This window comes from Metopolophium dirhodum, chromosome 6, assembly GCF_019925205.1.
Source record: "Metopolophium dirhodum isolate CAU chromosome 6, ASM1992520v1, whole genome shotgun sequence".
Classification (NCBI taxonomy): domain Eukaryota; kingdom Metazoa; phylum Arthropoda; class Insecta; order Hemiptera; family Aphididae; genus Metopolophium; species Metopolophium dirhodum.
Genome location: NC_083565.1, coordinates 18,900,689 through 18,913,649, shown reverse-complemented (window position 1 = coordinate 18,913,649; position 12,961 = coordinate 18,900,689). Strand labels below are relative to the sequence as shown.

Here is a 12,961-nt window from a genome sequence, read left to right as displayed (position 1 = left end):
ATTCGACCCATTTTACATTTCGCCTTACAGTGTAATACGAATTTGCAAGGAGAAATAAAAACAAGAATAGTGAGTAATTAGTGACTAAGGATTTGGGGTTAAGTCGCAACAAGATTTTTTGTTTGTGTACGTGCCTGCGTATTATTGTCTATCAGTATTATAATATGTTATCCATGATAACAACCTACTCAAAAGTCTTGGCGAGACCTCGTTTTCAAACCTTTTCCAATTTCCATATTATAATACCACAGATTTCGATACTTCCTAATCGTATTATAGAATTCTGTGGGTAATACCTACCTATAAATTATAATATTATCAGACATCAGTGAACTGTCTGTATATCTGTGTATACTAATCGTACCTATATAAGAATATAACAATAATATACCTAAGTATTATATATACTAATATATAAAGCTGTAAGGTTGTGTGTTTGAACGCGATCCTCAGGAACTACTGGTTCGAATTGAAAAATTATTTTTTTGTTGAATAGTCCATTCATCGAGGAAGGCTATATAATATAATATAATGCTTGTGAAAAAATAAACGATAATTGTACTGATTATTATGAGTATTGACATAAGTATTGTCGACATAATAATATATTAAGGGTATTCAATACAGTGATTTTCTGTTTTTGTCTAACACACGCGCAACATAGTAGGTATTTTAGACGTGTTTTTTTTGCCAAACATACCAATTGATCTAATGAAGCGATAAGAATTCTAAAAACATTTTAATTTGTCGTCAAGTCTAATTGAAATCGACTCTCCCACATTTTTGATTTTTTGATTTTTTGATTTTAACTTCTCCGAAAATTGAAATACAATTTTTAAATACTTTTTTTAATATGACATTTTTAGGAATTTATGGGATAATATCAAAAATGTGGGGAAGTCAATTTTAAGTAGATTTGACGACAAATTCAAATCTGTTTTTAGATTTCATATCGCTTCATTACATCAATTGGTATGTTTGGCAAAAAACACGTCTAAAATACTATGTCACACGTGTGTTAGACAAAAACAGAAAATCATGGTATCAAATCCCCTTAAGTCAAAATGTAATTAAATGATTTTATAATACTGAAATTAGGGTCTGGTTGTATAATAATATTAAAAATATTTTTTTTTTTATAAAACATCGCAGTGATAATTTTATTTGTGTTTGATGGTAAGAGCGGAAATGTTAAAAAAATGTTACAGCTCAGCCACATCAGAATAGTTTTTGGAACAAAACTTGAGTTTGAATGGAAATATTTATGATATTATTTGACTTCCCTCTCTCAGGCTGTCAATAATATCCGCGCAAACTTCCAGCAATTATACAAATTATGTCATATGTCAAATTGACATTTTCAATTGCTAAAGAATTTAATCATACAGTAATTGATGATAATATGTCAGATCATGGTAGTTTCATTAAATTACATTGTACACAAGAAAAATATATTTATTGATCATTTTGAGTTCACATAATATTAGTTACCTAATAAAATAACAAAAATAATGATTCTTACAATGAAAGACATTTGAAATATTAAAGAAAATATTATAATCAACAATTTTATATCAATAAATGCAATAATAAATATAAATGTATACTTTATAACATCCACAAATTATATTATTTTTAATACAATTTTGACAAGCGTATAATAATTAAAAATTAAGCTAAAACTGAACTTCTTTTGGCATTGCGGCATTATCTAAAGCAGCAATTATATTTTTGGCAGTGAGAATAGCCATTTCTGTTCTTGTTTCAATAGAAGCACTCCCAATGTGTGGCAACAACACTACAAGTCCAAAAATAATATAACATTAGTTTAATACTGTTAATTAACACTCATGTAACAAAATAATATTTTGTTGTACATACCGACATTGTCCATCTTCATCAAAGGGCTATCAAGTGGTAATGGTTCTGGTGTCATAACGTCAAGGCCAGCACCTCCAATTCTATTTTCTTGTAATGCTTCAATGAGTGCATCTTGGTCAATAAGTCCTAAAAATTCAAATATTAACATAAGACTGATCTAAAGTTATGAATTATGATGTGCATGTTTATAATGTGCCTTACCTCCACGACCAATGTTCACCAATACAGCGTGTGACTTCATTTTGGCAATGCGTTCTTTGTTGATGATAAACTTTGTGTCCTCATTCAGTGCAATGGAAAGGATTATGAAGTCACTTTGTTCAACAAGCTCATTGATTGTAACCAATTTTCCACCGAGAGCATTGACTAATTGATCATGAATTAAAAGTTTTTATTATTCTTATTTAGTATACACTTAACTAAATAACATTTTACCAGCAGGTTTTTCACTTCTACTAGTGTAAAGCAATTGAGAAATTTCAAATGCCTTCAGCTTCTTTGCAATTGATGTCCCAATGTTGCCACATCCAACAATACCAACAACAGAGTTTCTAATACCTCTACCACACATCCAAACAGGTGTCACATCTTTCCATCCACCTCTAAAAAAAATTATTTAATACTTATACCCAACTATATAATATTATTATTTTTTGATGTACGTTTTCACTGCATGATTTGCTTCAAAAAACCGTCTTGTTGTCGCTATCAATAATCCAACTGTTGTTTCTGCTACTGTTTCGGTTAAAACATCTGGCGTATATCCCAAACGTATGCCATATTTTTTCATTGCACTCAAGTCAACATGATCATATCCCACAGACATGGTTCCAACAACCTTTAGACTGGGGCCTATAAAATTAAAAATGATTAACTACATCAGTTACCTCTTACCTACAATATTATATTGTAATGAGTTTTTAACCTGCAGTTTTAATTAATTCCTCATCAATTTTGTTCGCTGGACTACAAAATATAGCAAATTTTCCAGGTACTTTTTTCATTAGTTCTGCTTGAGTGACTAGTATGGAATCACATACTTCAACATCAAATCTGAAATATATAAATACATAAGAACAAATTGTTGAACGTACTTTTTGGGTACCAACCTTTTACGTAGTAAATCAATTGCGATTTCTGGAACGAGTTTCATTGCAACTAACACTTTAGGTCTTGACATGGTGATAAATTATGAGTGATGACCTAAATTCAATGTACTAAACATTAAACAATAAATTGCAATATTTATTTTAAAAAAAATCTTAACGTTTCAACACATTAGAAATGTTGTTATAGTTCATTTATTGTGAAAATAGCATTTAAAAAATATTCATATTTATAGGTAAATATTATATACATTACCTCTTCTACTCTTGTCTATTATCGTAATAATGAAATATCTGGATATCAAATACCCGCTCACAAGTATAAAGGTTTGAAGGAGTCCAATAGATTGATATTTGATGGGTATATTTAAACAGAAGTTACTAAGCTAATTGTTGATTGTTGAATAATCTCACAAAAGACAAAGATTGAAAGGTGCTGCCAAAGTTAAACTGACTGACATGAACTGACAGTGGGAATTACTGACTGGTTTCTGAGTTGTTACTTGTTTACGTATAAATTATAATTTATAGGGCATAGACACATAGGTAGTATAGGTACATATTATATATTATGTTATCATTATAATTTATAATTAGTAATTATGTACTAAATAATATTATTATATACTTTATTTAGGTACATATATCATAATTAATATAATATTATGATTTTTGAGCCATGATAAATTATAATAATTTATAGATAGTACTATCTATAACCAATGCTATAATTGGCAAGCATGGTATAAATAATAGTTTAATATAATCGTAGACCTATAAACTAATGGACAGTGAATTCCACTCCGCCCTGCCGTCAATGCTATAAAAAAATAAAATAGGCGATCATATAACCATATAAGTACCTATACATAACTGTGAGAGAATGAACATAAAGTAGTGAAGGAGTACCGCATAAGGAACTTAATGCATGTCTGTATTTACTACTTTGTTTCTCTTCTTGCTCACTCTATATCATACCCCTGACTTCTCTCTCTAAGCGCTGTTAATAGGTCTATGAATATAATATATATATATTTATATATTGTCTAATGTCTATGGTACCTAATTGGTAATAAATCTTATATATAGAACATAATGATTGTAGTATATTCTTTACGCAGGCCCGGCTAAAGGAGTAGGTGACATAGACCCACGCCTAGGGCGCCACTAAGAGGGGGAATTTTCAAAACAGTGATAATATTATTATTTTAGGGGTGGCAAAATTTTATTTTTGTGCACTATTTTTGCTTGAGCCGGCCCTGATTATACGTCTATAGCAGTGGTTTTCAAACTGGGTGCCGCGGCACACTGGTGTCGCGAATATCCACTAGGTGTGCCGCGGTTTTTAACTATGGAAGAAACTGAATTCAACTTTCTTGGGGATGAAGAGTGGTGGACAAAGTCATCTTTCTTAACTGATTTGTTTGAGCATCTCAATAAACTAAATTCAAGTATGCAAGGTCGTGATGAAAATATACTAACATCGTTGGACAAAATTATAGCTTTCATCGAAAAATTGAATTTATGGAAAACTAAAATTAATCAAGGTAATTTAATCATGTTTCCACGTACTTTTTTACTAGTTGCGGATGACAACATTTTGTCATTAATAGTCAAGTCTATCACATTGTTAGAAGTAAAAATGAATAAATATTTTCCAAGTATTAATATTACAAATTATGACTGGGTACGAGACTCTTTTAATGTGTCTATTAGTGACTTGGTTGATTTAAAACTTGTTGAAGAAGAAAATCTCTGTTCAATTAAAAATTATCGAACATTGCAGTTGAAATTCAAAAAGATCACTCTCAATAAATTCTGGATATATGTTTCTAACGAATATCCAGAGAAATCTATAAAAGCACTGACTATTCTTTTGCCGTTCTCAACCTCATATCTTTGTGAACAAGAGTTTTCAGCGCTTACGAATATAAAAAATAAAAAACGAGAAAAACGAGAAAAACTAAATTCAGTGGAAGAAGAAATGAGAGTATGTCTGTCAACTATTCGTCCAAGAATTAAAAATATTTATAACGCCCATCAGGCACACATTTCTCATTAAATATACCTATTTATAAACTACACTTTTTTTTGTAAATAAATTTAATAACTAATTATACTGTAATTGTAATATTAATAAATAAATAATTAATAAATATTTGTTATCCCATCAATCACACATTTCTAATTAAATGTATATAAAATTATAATTAATTCAAAACAATTTTGTTCGTCTAAAAAAAGGTCAGTGTGCCGTGAAAATTTTTTGAAGTGAACGGTGTGCTGTGTATAAAAAAAGTTTGAAAACCACTGGTCTATAGTAATATAGTATGTATGATCTGAGCACGATGTAGATAAAATGTATACCTATTTAATTTTAATTTTTAATTACATTGTAGATCTAAGGAATGAATTTAGCTTCTTTATTATAAATATTTATAATGATAATTTACAATTTATTTATTATAATATACAATTTATTGTAAGGTGGTTATAAACTCAAAAACTTCTCGACCAATTTTGACGACGATGTCAGACATTGTTATTATAGAAATACCGGGATGTTTTAGGACGTTTTAACGTTTAGGAGGTACATATCAGTAATCTGTATATAGTACCTGTCTAAAACTTTAAACCTCCTCTGATGGGTGACGCTGAACAAGGCACAAACAATATAACCTATATACTTACTTAGATAAATCATCGAGCTACCTACTATATAGTACTTAAGGCTGTAACTAGAGTGATGAAAAGTGAAAAATGAAAAATAGAAAAAGAAAAATTATCGGTGTGAACAGCCCCACAAAAAATCATTTTCATTTAGTGAGATAGATCTACGAAACCAGAAAGCGGATTTTGTTGTTTGGGGTCTTGTTAGATTCACATTGGTTAGGAGAAGTGCAGTGAACATTTTCAGGACTTTATCTTTAATAGTTAATTCACTTCAAAACATTAAAAAAAAATAAAACAAATTGTATTGGGCGTTTTTTTATGTTTTCCAGTTTTACAGCTTTGTAGTGAATTAACGATTGGAGATAAAGTTCTGAAAATCTTCACTGCACTTCTTCTAGCCAATGTGGATTTACAAGATCCCGAACAACAAAATCCGTTCTACAGTTTCCGAAATCTACCTCGCTAAATAGCCTAAATGAAAACCTAGCGAAAAATAACTCTTTTTTTATCTGTGAAAACCGTTTGGGTGTGATATCAAATCTCTCTCATCAATATTTTATATTAAAGCTAGCTAAATTACCCACCTACTCATCATTACTGAATTACATTTTTATTATTTTCCTATTTTACACAAATTCTTGAATTTTTCAAAATTTAGACTTTTTTCATTTCAATTACCATACTTACTTGATTAAAATTTAAAAATCAATAATGTAAAAATACACAGTACCTATATTTAAATTTTAAACTAATAAAATGTAAATTATTTTATATTATATATTTATATCAGAATCAATACAACTATAGTTACCTATATTATATTATTATATTCTATAAAAATTAATTTCGACCACGGCATTTTTAGTGAGATTTGTGTGACATTTCATCGTGCTAATTAGTAATTACCATAAACTTTAAAATTATAATACCGGAGTCAGGAAGGACAATGTTATTTACTAATATCAAAAATAATAATATTTTGTTTTTTAATGTATAATACCTTAACAATGAATATAGTTTACGATTGTTATTATTATGATTGTTATTTGTTACATTACGTATGTTAATTGTTACGTCTTATAATAATAATAATAATTAATAATAATTGTATTTGTCACAACAACAGTAAATACATTAGTACCTATTACAAGAAAATGGAAACATAATGACACTTTCTCAAATAAGCATAGCTTGTGGAATCTAGAAAAAAAAAGCTGGGGAAAAAAAAGCCCCGAAATAAAATCACCGGAAAAAAGGTCCGTCATAGGAAAAAAAAGCCTCTTACCGACAAATGCTAAACATTCAAAAATTATGCTCTAATTATTCATATTATTTATTATTTATTTTAATATTTAACAAAGTTTAAAACCAGATTTCACGTAAGTAGTTAATTGTGTAACTGAAAAATCTATTACGGTGACCCACCATCCACTTGTAACCTACTGTTTCGCAGAGCGTCACCCATACTAACCAGCTTTTTTTATTTCATATTTAAATCTAGATTTATTTAAATATTATCTTACAACAATAGGTAAGTACACTAAACATTGGTTCTCATTAGGTAATTATATCATATTATATTTATGTAATTGTATATAATACAGGCAATACTTTTGAAAACCATATGAAATATAAATAAAAATATAGAATACCTACCTAAGATAAAATTTTTTTTAGATGCACGAATTATTTAGATCGAAAGAGTCATGTCTACAGTCTACTGTGTTATTCGTGTATGCATTGAGATAGATAATATTATATAGTATACCTATATTTATCAGCGTTCATCATACTTTTTTGTCATGGGGCTCTCTAAATTTAATGTAAAACTGTCAAGGCCCCCTTAATTAAAACCATTAACTATTTTTTCTTAATTATATACTAAAATTGCATGTACTATTTCCAACAGAAAAATTATTTATAATGATCAATGATATTGTCGGTTATTTATTAACTACCTAATTAACCTACTGGTCCTACTGCATTTAATTTAAGTCGAAAATAATTAGTGTTTTTTAAAAAAAGACACTAGACACTTTAAATAGTTTTAATAAAATAAATATTTCATGACTCCCCAATAATATAGCCACGGCTCCCTAGGGGGCCCGGCCCCGGCCCACAGTTCGAGAAACACTGGTATATTATTATCTATCTCAGTGCGTGTATGTAATATTAAGACTGATAAGATGGATTACCATGCGATCGTTGCACGATGTAGATTGTAGAGAGATATCTTCTCTACATCGTTGTAATGATATTTACAACTACTGAGGCCAGCATCAACTCATAGCCCGCTTAAAATTTAAATAAATAATTGTTTGGAAAATGAAAATATTCGCGCAGTGTCGCCAGTTATCAAGCCTGTCGTATATTATATTCGAAATCTGTATAATATTATTTCTACATATGACATACTGACATGCCTACCAAAATGGCAAAATCTCGTGATTCGCGATATCAACAGCAGAAATTTATGAGGCAAATTTCGTATTCAAAAAGTTGATAAAACAGAAACGCAAGTACAGTACACAATAAATTCCAGATTGCTGTAGCTGTTGTTTACAACTGCCTATTCTTTATTTTTTGTTTCTAAAATTGTCGACTGAACCATTAAATAACAATAATGACTTCAGCGCTATACCTGGAACACTATTTGGACAGTAAGTTTTCTTTCGGTTTAACATTTCAACGAAATACTAACAGAGTGATATTTTAGGTTTGGAGAACCTTCCTGTTGAATTACAGAGAAACTTCACTCTGATGCGAGACCTTGACTCGAGAGCTCAAGAACTGATGCGCAACATTGACAAACTGGCCGACGATTATATGTCAAATGTCAAGGGATACTCTGTAGAAAAAAAGAATGAAACTATGACCAGCATACAACGTCAGTTTGACAAAGCGAAAGAATATGGTGACGATAAAGTACAATTGGCGATACAAACTTATGAATTGGTATGTTGATTTTGAGTTGTTCACAAAATCCTAGAATTACTCTACTCTGTTGTACCTACCTTTCAGGTGGATAAACATATTAGAAAATTAGATTCAGATTTAGCCCGTTTTGAAGCCGAAATTCAAGACAAAGCTATCAGCGCTACGAGAAATATAGAGGAAGGTTCACAAAAACGTAAGTGTTCTGTAATATATTGTATTATGATAGTGTTCCGCCATTTCTTTATGCTTGTTGGTTTCAGGAGCACGTAAGAAGACTAAAGATAAAGAAGTTAAAAAGAAAAGTGCATCAAGTGAAGAAGAAACCATTACTAAAACATCTAAAAAAAAACAATTGAAAAAAGGTTTGAGGACAACATAATTTTAGTATTGTTTGTGTTGATTTTATTGTATGATAATGTCCAACATTTTTCAGTGGGAGCAAAATCGACCAGTGCAGCACCTAGCAAAACACCTTTGGTCAGTGTTGTCACTAATCCGACAAACTCTACCAATAGCGTAACCAGTGTTACAGTAGAGACTAGTTCTCTTACCGGTGCATTGGTTGGTGCCGGAGTTGCTCACTCGGCTGAAGTATTAGACATGCCTGTTGATCCAAATGAACCGACATACTGTTTATGCAACCAAGTTTCCTATGGTGAAATGATAGGCTGTGATAACCCAGATGTAAGCATTTTAATATTTACTTATTATATTATTATTTATATTATTGTAACCATTAAAAAATCAAAAATATTCCATTTTTATTGTAAATATTGTTTCATTGGTTTGTTTTTGTAAAGTTTAATTTTTTAATTGTGTGCTTTTATTATTTCAGTGTCCTATTGAATGGTTCCACTTTGCATGTGTCAAATTAATTACGAAGCCTAAAGGAAAATGGTTCTGCCCAAAATGTATTACAGACAGGAAGAAAAAATAATATATTTTTAAAATGAAATAAGTTTTTTTATTTTATAAATACATAGTACATAATTGTATTTAAGTATGTATGAATAGTACATATATGTATTTATGTATATATGAATAGTACATAAATACAGTGCATACATTTCTTACGGTGATAAGAACAATCAATTTTAATTATTGTCATTGAGAATTGCATACAAATTTAAGAATAAAATAAAATGTTCTATTTTAAATTTGTATTGTTCATTTATATATAAATATATTTCTTATACAAAACTGAAAACAAAATTCCTATTTGAAATTAATTAAATTAATAATTACAACAGTCTTATAAGTTAGAAAATATATTTATGGAATTAAAGACAAGTTTCTCACACAACATTTAGATGGCATAACTGACCAGTCGTACTCGTAGGAAGCTATATGTTTAAACTCCTTATCACACATTTTTCCAGTCTGAATATTGTGTGACCAGTGCAGTCTCATCATTTCAGGACTACGTTTATGTGTCACTAAATAATCATTTCGGCATCCACGACTATACCATTCTGTGTCAAATCGCCGGTCATGTTTTCTTGTTATATTTAATGGACTTAACCAAACGCCAACAGAAACATCTTCACTAGCAAACATACTAAAAAATAAAAATAAGCAACAAGAACAGAAATTGTTAAACAAAATTTCTAATAAGACAGTTATAGTTGGTTAGATATAACCTAATGATTTTATTAAACTTAAGATAAATATTTTCTTAATATAATTTATACTTTATTGTACTAAATATGATCAACATACCTAAGGTAATCTCGATTCTTCACTAAATAAATGATAAGATCTTTGGATAAAACATAGCCACCTCCCAAGGCATACGGCAAATATCTATCACATAATGTCCATTCAGTTTCTTTAAATTTACCTCTTTTTTTAATGTGTGCATTACCATCAAAATAACCCCAATAGAACCTTTTTTTGGGCATATGTTCCAGCTCATTGACAATTAATGGCATATTTACAAAAGAGTCGTCATCACATTTTAACAAATATTCAAAGTTAATATCACGTACACTGGAGAATGACGCTATTACTTTAAGAGTCAGTAATTTATACCCCTCTTCTTCATCTACCTCCAACATGTCATTGTGTACCAGCTTTTCTGCATTTAAAGATTTGTCTTTTGATACAACAAATAGTGTTTGAACATCTTCTTTTGATTGAGCCCATGTTTCACGTATGGCATCTCGCCGATTACGATTTTTTACCGCTGATATGACAAGCACGAGCAACCTAAGTCTCAGTCCATTTGGTGAGGTATTTGGTTTAAATGTTATTGTGTGCAAAATGAACATCGTCAATGTGCATCCTAATATGAATGAAAAACTCGCCAAAAAATAGTATGTAAGATATTTTCTGTTCAGTAACATTTGTTAATAATGTAGATAGCAAAAACTTAAAGTAAAAAAAATGTTCATACAAAAAACTATATTTTAAGTTAAAACAGTAAAAATGCTATAACAAAACTCTATAATGTAGAAGACCTTTCAAATTACCGAGCATTAGTTTAAAACAATAATATAAATAAAAAATTATTTGTTTCATAACATTTGTTACTTGTATTTAAAATCAAGTATTTGTTATTAAAAGTAAAGGAACAAAAATAATAAATAATATTTGTACGAAGCGTGTGTTACGTGTATGAGCGGTGTGAAATAAATAAATATATGAGAATTGAGTACTTCAGTACTCTGATGGATTATTTATCTATGCTCAACTGTTGACTGTCGTTCTGTGGTTCTACACTTCTACTGACCAAAGATAGGTGTCGGCAAACTATATTATTTATCACTATATTATGTGATAAGAAACTTTTTTCTTTTTTGTCTTAGGACAGTAAGACACTTTTTCTAAAAGAAACAATGCTCCCAATTCCAATTGTCCACTTAAAGGGAGGCTTCTGGTAACATATTGGATATAGTTAGTGGGTCAAAAGAAGACATTTTTTAGTCTTTTTAAAATAATCGGGAAAAACAAAAATAAAAAGGTGGACAAGTCAGTACCGCTTTGTTGAACAGTGAACAGTTGTAGTTGTCGAGTATGTCATTGTAATGACTTAATGGATGTGTTATAACTTATATTTGAATTCTATGATAAACCATTGTCCATTGCATACGAAAAAATATTCTGAGGGGAGACGTTGCGTCAGCTTAGCAATACTAGCATACGCATGTAGAATAATCAAATTAAATAATTAAAAAAAAATTAATAAAAATCGAAAATATCTTATGGCTAGCGTAACTTTAAGGTAAACTTTTTGTTTATTTAAGGTAGAAAAATTGTGGAGAATCTTCTATTAAAATTTCTAAGTTTAGCTATGGAAACCTTTATAGATTTCTGATATTGATGAATTTTGTCAAAATTTGAATTTTAAATGCATATAAAAATAATCATTCTAATAAATGTTTAATATTTTTTAACTTGCATTAAGAAACTTATGAGGAACATAGCATTACATTTTCAAGTTTTTTTACTAAGTGAAAAAGTTTTTATCGACAATAAGTTAGAAAAATTTCTCAGGCTACAAATAACTAAAAAAAGTAAAAAATTTCAAAAATGTCACCTGCATTATACCAAATATGGAAAATTTTAATATAGATATTTTGCGGAAACTGAAAATTTCAACTATCTACGGTTATTAGATTTAGAGTTACACCAAAAAAAAATTGGTTTTACGTAAATTTTTTTTTTTCATCAAAAGACAATTTACAATCTGTATAATATAATATTATTGTATACAATTTTTACAATAAGCAAATTTTATATTTACAAATTAAAATTAAAATAAAAGATTAATGTGTAGTCGTTTAGAAGAAGAAACCCATTGGTAAAGGTCGCTACACACTGGAAGCGGTGGCGGTTAAATTGTGTCAGGCTTCATTTTGCCGTAACCATTACCGCCACCGCTACCGCTGCAGTTTGTGTGGACATTAATACCTCGTTTACTAATTTAATAAGTCTTTACACCATTTACGCTATAATCTACGAGGTGGGTTTTTTGGAGAGTAACGGCGGACATGTGGGATATTAGAGTATTTGTATGCGTTTTTAAATTTTGGTGGAAACGTTTGTTGATTATTTTGGTTAGATAGGTGATAGTAAAAATTACTACTTTTTTTTTCTTACCTGACGCTTTCTAAAACCACTGAGAATTTTAAATTTTGACCTCTCAAAAGTACCAGATAGTTCACTTTTCTATCAGAAAATATGTTGATGTCGAAAATCGGAGCTTTTTTACCACCCCAATTGAGAAGCCCGGATTATTATATTTGTTGAGACATTTTGAGGCCCAGAGGCCAAAGTTTTGAATGAGGCCCCTGTATGAAAAAAAAAATATTAATGTATACAATGTGTTCCGGGGAGAAGTAACAAGCCGACGTCATATGAAA

At 29.7% G+C, this 12,961-nt stretch overlaps 3 protein-coding genes across 4 annotated transcripts; 1 reads left to right on the top strand and 2 right to left on the bottom strand.

The window, feature by feature from the left end:
• Positions 1 to 1,434: 1,434 nt before the first annotated feature.
• Positions 1,435 to 3,636, bottom strand: LOC132946462 (glyoxylate reductase/hydroxypyruvate reductase-like). 2 transcript variants are annotated; one of them, XM_061016470.1, is made up of 8 exons: positions 3,244 to 3,636; positions 2,991 to 3,084; positions 2,807 to 2,934; positions 2,544 to 2,733; positions 2,317 to 2,483; positions 2,083 to 2,247; positions 1,882 to 2,007; positions 1,435 to 1,798 (listed from the first exon to the last, which is right to left on the bottom strand). In XM_061016470.1, exons 2-8 carry the CDS (start codon positions 3,059 to 3,061, stop codon positions 1,677 to 1,679), a joined length of 969 nt encoding a protein of 322 aa, XP_060872453.1. In that variant the 5' UTR covers positions 3,062 to 3,084; positions 3,244 to 3,636; the 3' UTR covers positions 1,435 to 1,676. The 2 variants fall into 2 exon arrangements, with proteins under 2 accessions (XP_060872453.1, XP_060872452.1); XM_061016469.1 differs by having other exon boundaries at positions 2,991 to 3,098; positions 3,244 to 3,635.
• Positions 3,637 to 7,925: 4,289 nt separating this feature from the next.
• LOC132947028 (inhibitor of growth protein 4-like) lies at positions 7,926 to 9,754 on the top strand. Its single transcript, XM_061017207.1, has 6 exons — positions 7,926 to 8,320; positions 8,377 to 8,615; positions 8,682 to 8,790; positions 8,858 to 8,959; positions 9,031 to 9,281; positions 9,433 to 9,754. The coding sequence occupies exons 1-6, from the start codon at positions 8,284 to 8,286 to the stop codon at positions 9,532 to 9,534; spliced, it is 840 nt and encodes a 279-aa protein (XP_060873190.1). The 5' UTR covers positions 7,926 to 8,283; the 3' UTR covers positions 9,535 to 9,754.
• A 25-nt stretch (positions 9,755 to 9,779) lies between these two features.
• Positions 9,780 to 11,323, bottom strand: LOC132947027 (beta-1,3-galactosyltransferase 6). Its single transcript, XM_061017206.1, has 2 exons — positions 10,317 to 11,323; positions 9,780 to 10,155 (listed from the first exon to the last, which is right to left on the bottom strand). The coding sequence occupies exons 1-2, from the start codon at positions 10,940 to 10,942 to the stop codon at positions 9,870 to 9,872; spliced, it is 912 nt and encodes a 303-aa protein (XP_060873189.1). The 5' UTR covers positions 10,943 to 11,323; the 3' UTR covers positions 9,780 to 9,869.
• Positions 11,324 to 12,961: the final 1,638 nt, after the last annotated feature.

Excerpts from the sequence above, each read along its gene's own strand:
- LOC132947028 (XM_061017207.1), top strand. The coding sequence starts at position 8,284 with ATGACTTCAGCGCTATACCTGGAACACTATTTGGACA. Across the intron at positions 8,616-8,681 it reads CGATACAAACTTATGAATTG|GTGGATAAACATATTAGAAA; the intron begins GTATGTTGATTT and ends CCTACCTTTCAG. Across the intron at positions 9,282-9,432 it reads TAGGCTGTGATAACCCAGAT|TGTCCTATTGAATGGTTCCA; the intron begins GTAAGCATTTTA and ends TTATTATTTCAG.
- LOC132946462 (XM_061016470.1), bottom strand. The coding sequence starts at position 3,061 with ATGTCAAGACCTAAAGTGTTAGTTGCAATGAAACTCGTTCCAGAAATC. Across the intron at positions 2,008-2,082 it reads GGTGAACATTGGTCGTGGAG|GACTTATTGACCAAGATGCA; the intron begins GTAAGGCACATT and ends TTGAATTTTTAG. Across the intron at positions 1,799-1,881 it reads GATGAAGATGGACAATGTCG|TGTTGTTGCCACACATTGGG; the intron begins GTATGTACAACA and ends TTGGACTTGTAG.
- LOC132947027 (XM_061017206.1), bottom strand. The coding sequence starts at position 10,942 with ATGTTACTGAACAGAAAATATCTTACATACTATTTTTTGGCGAGTTTT. Across the intron at positions 10,156-10,316 it reads AAGAATCGAGATTACCTTAG|TATGTTTGCTAGTGAAGATG; the intron begins GTATGTTGATCA and ends TTTATTTTTTAG.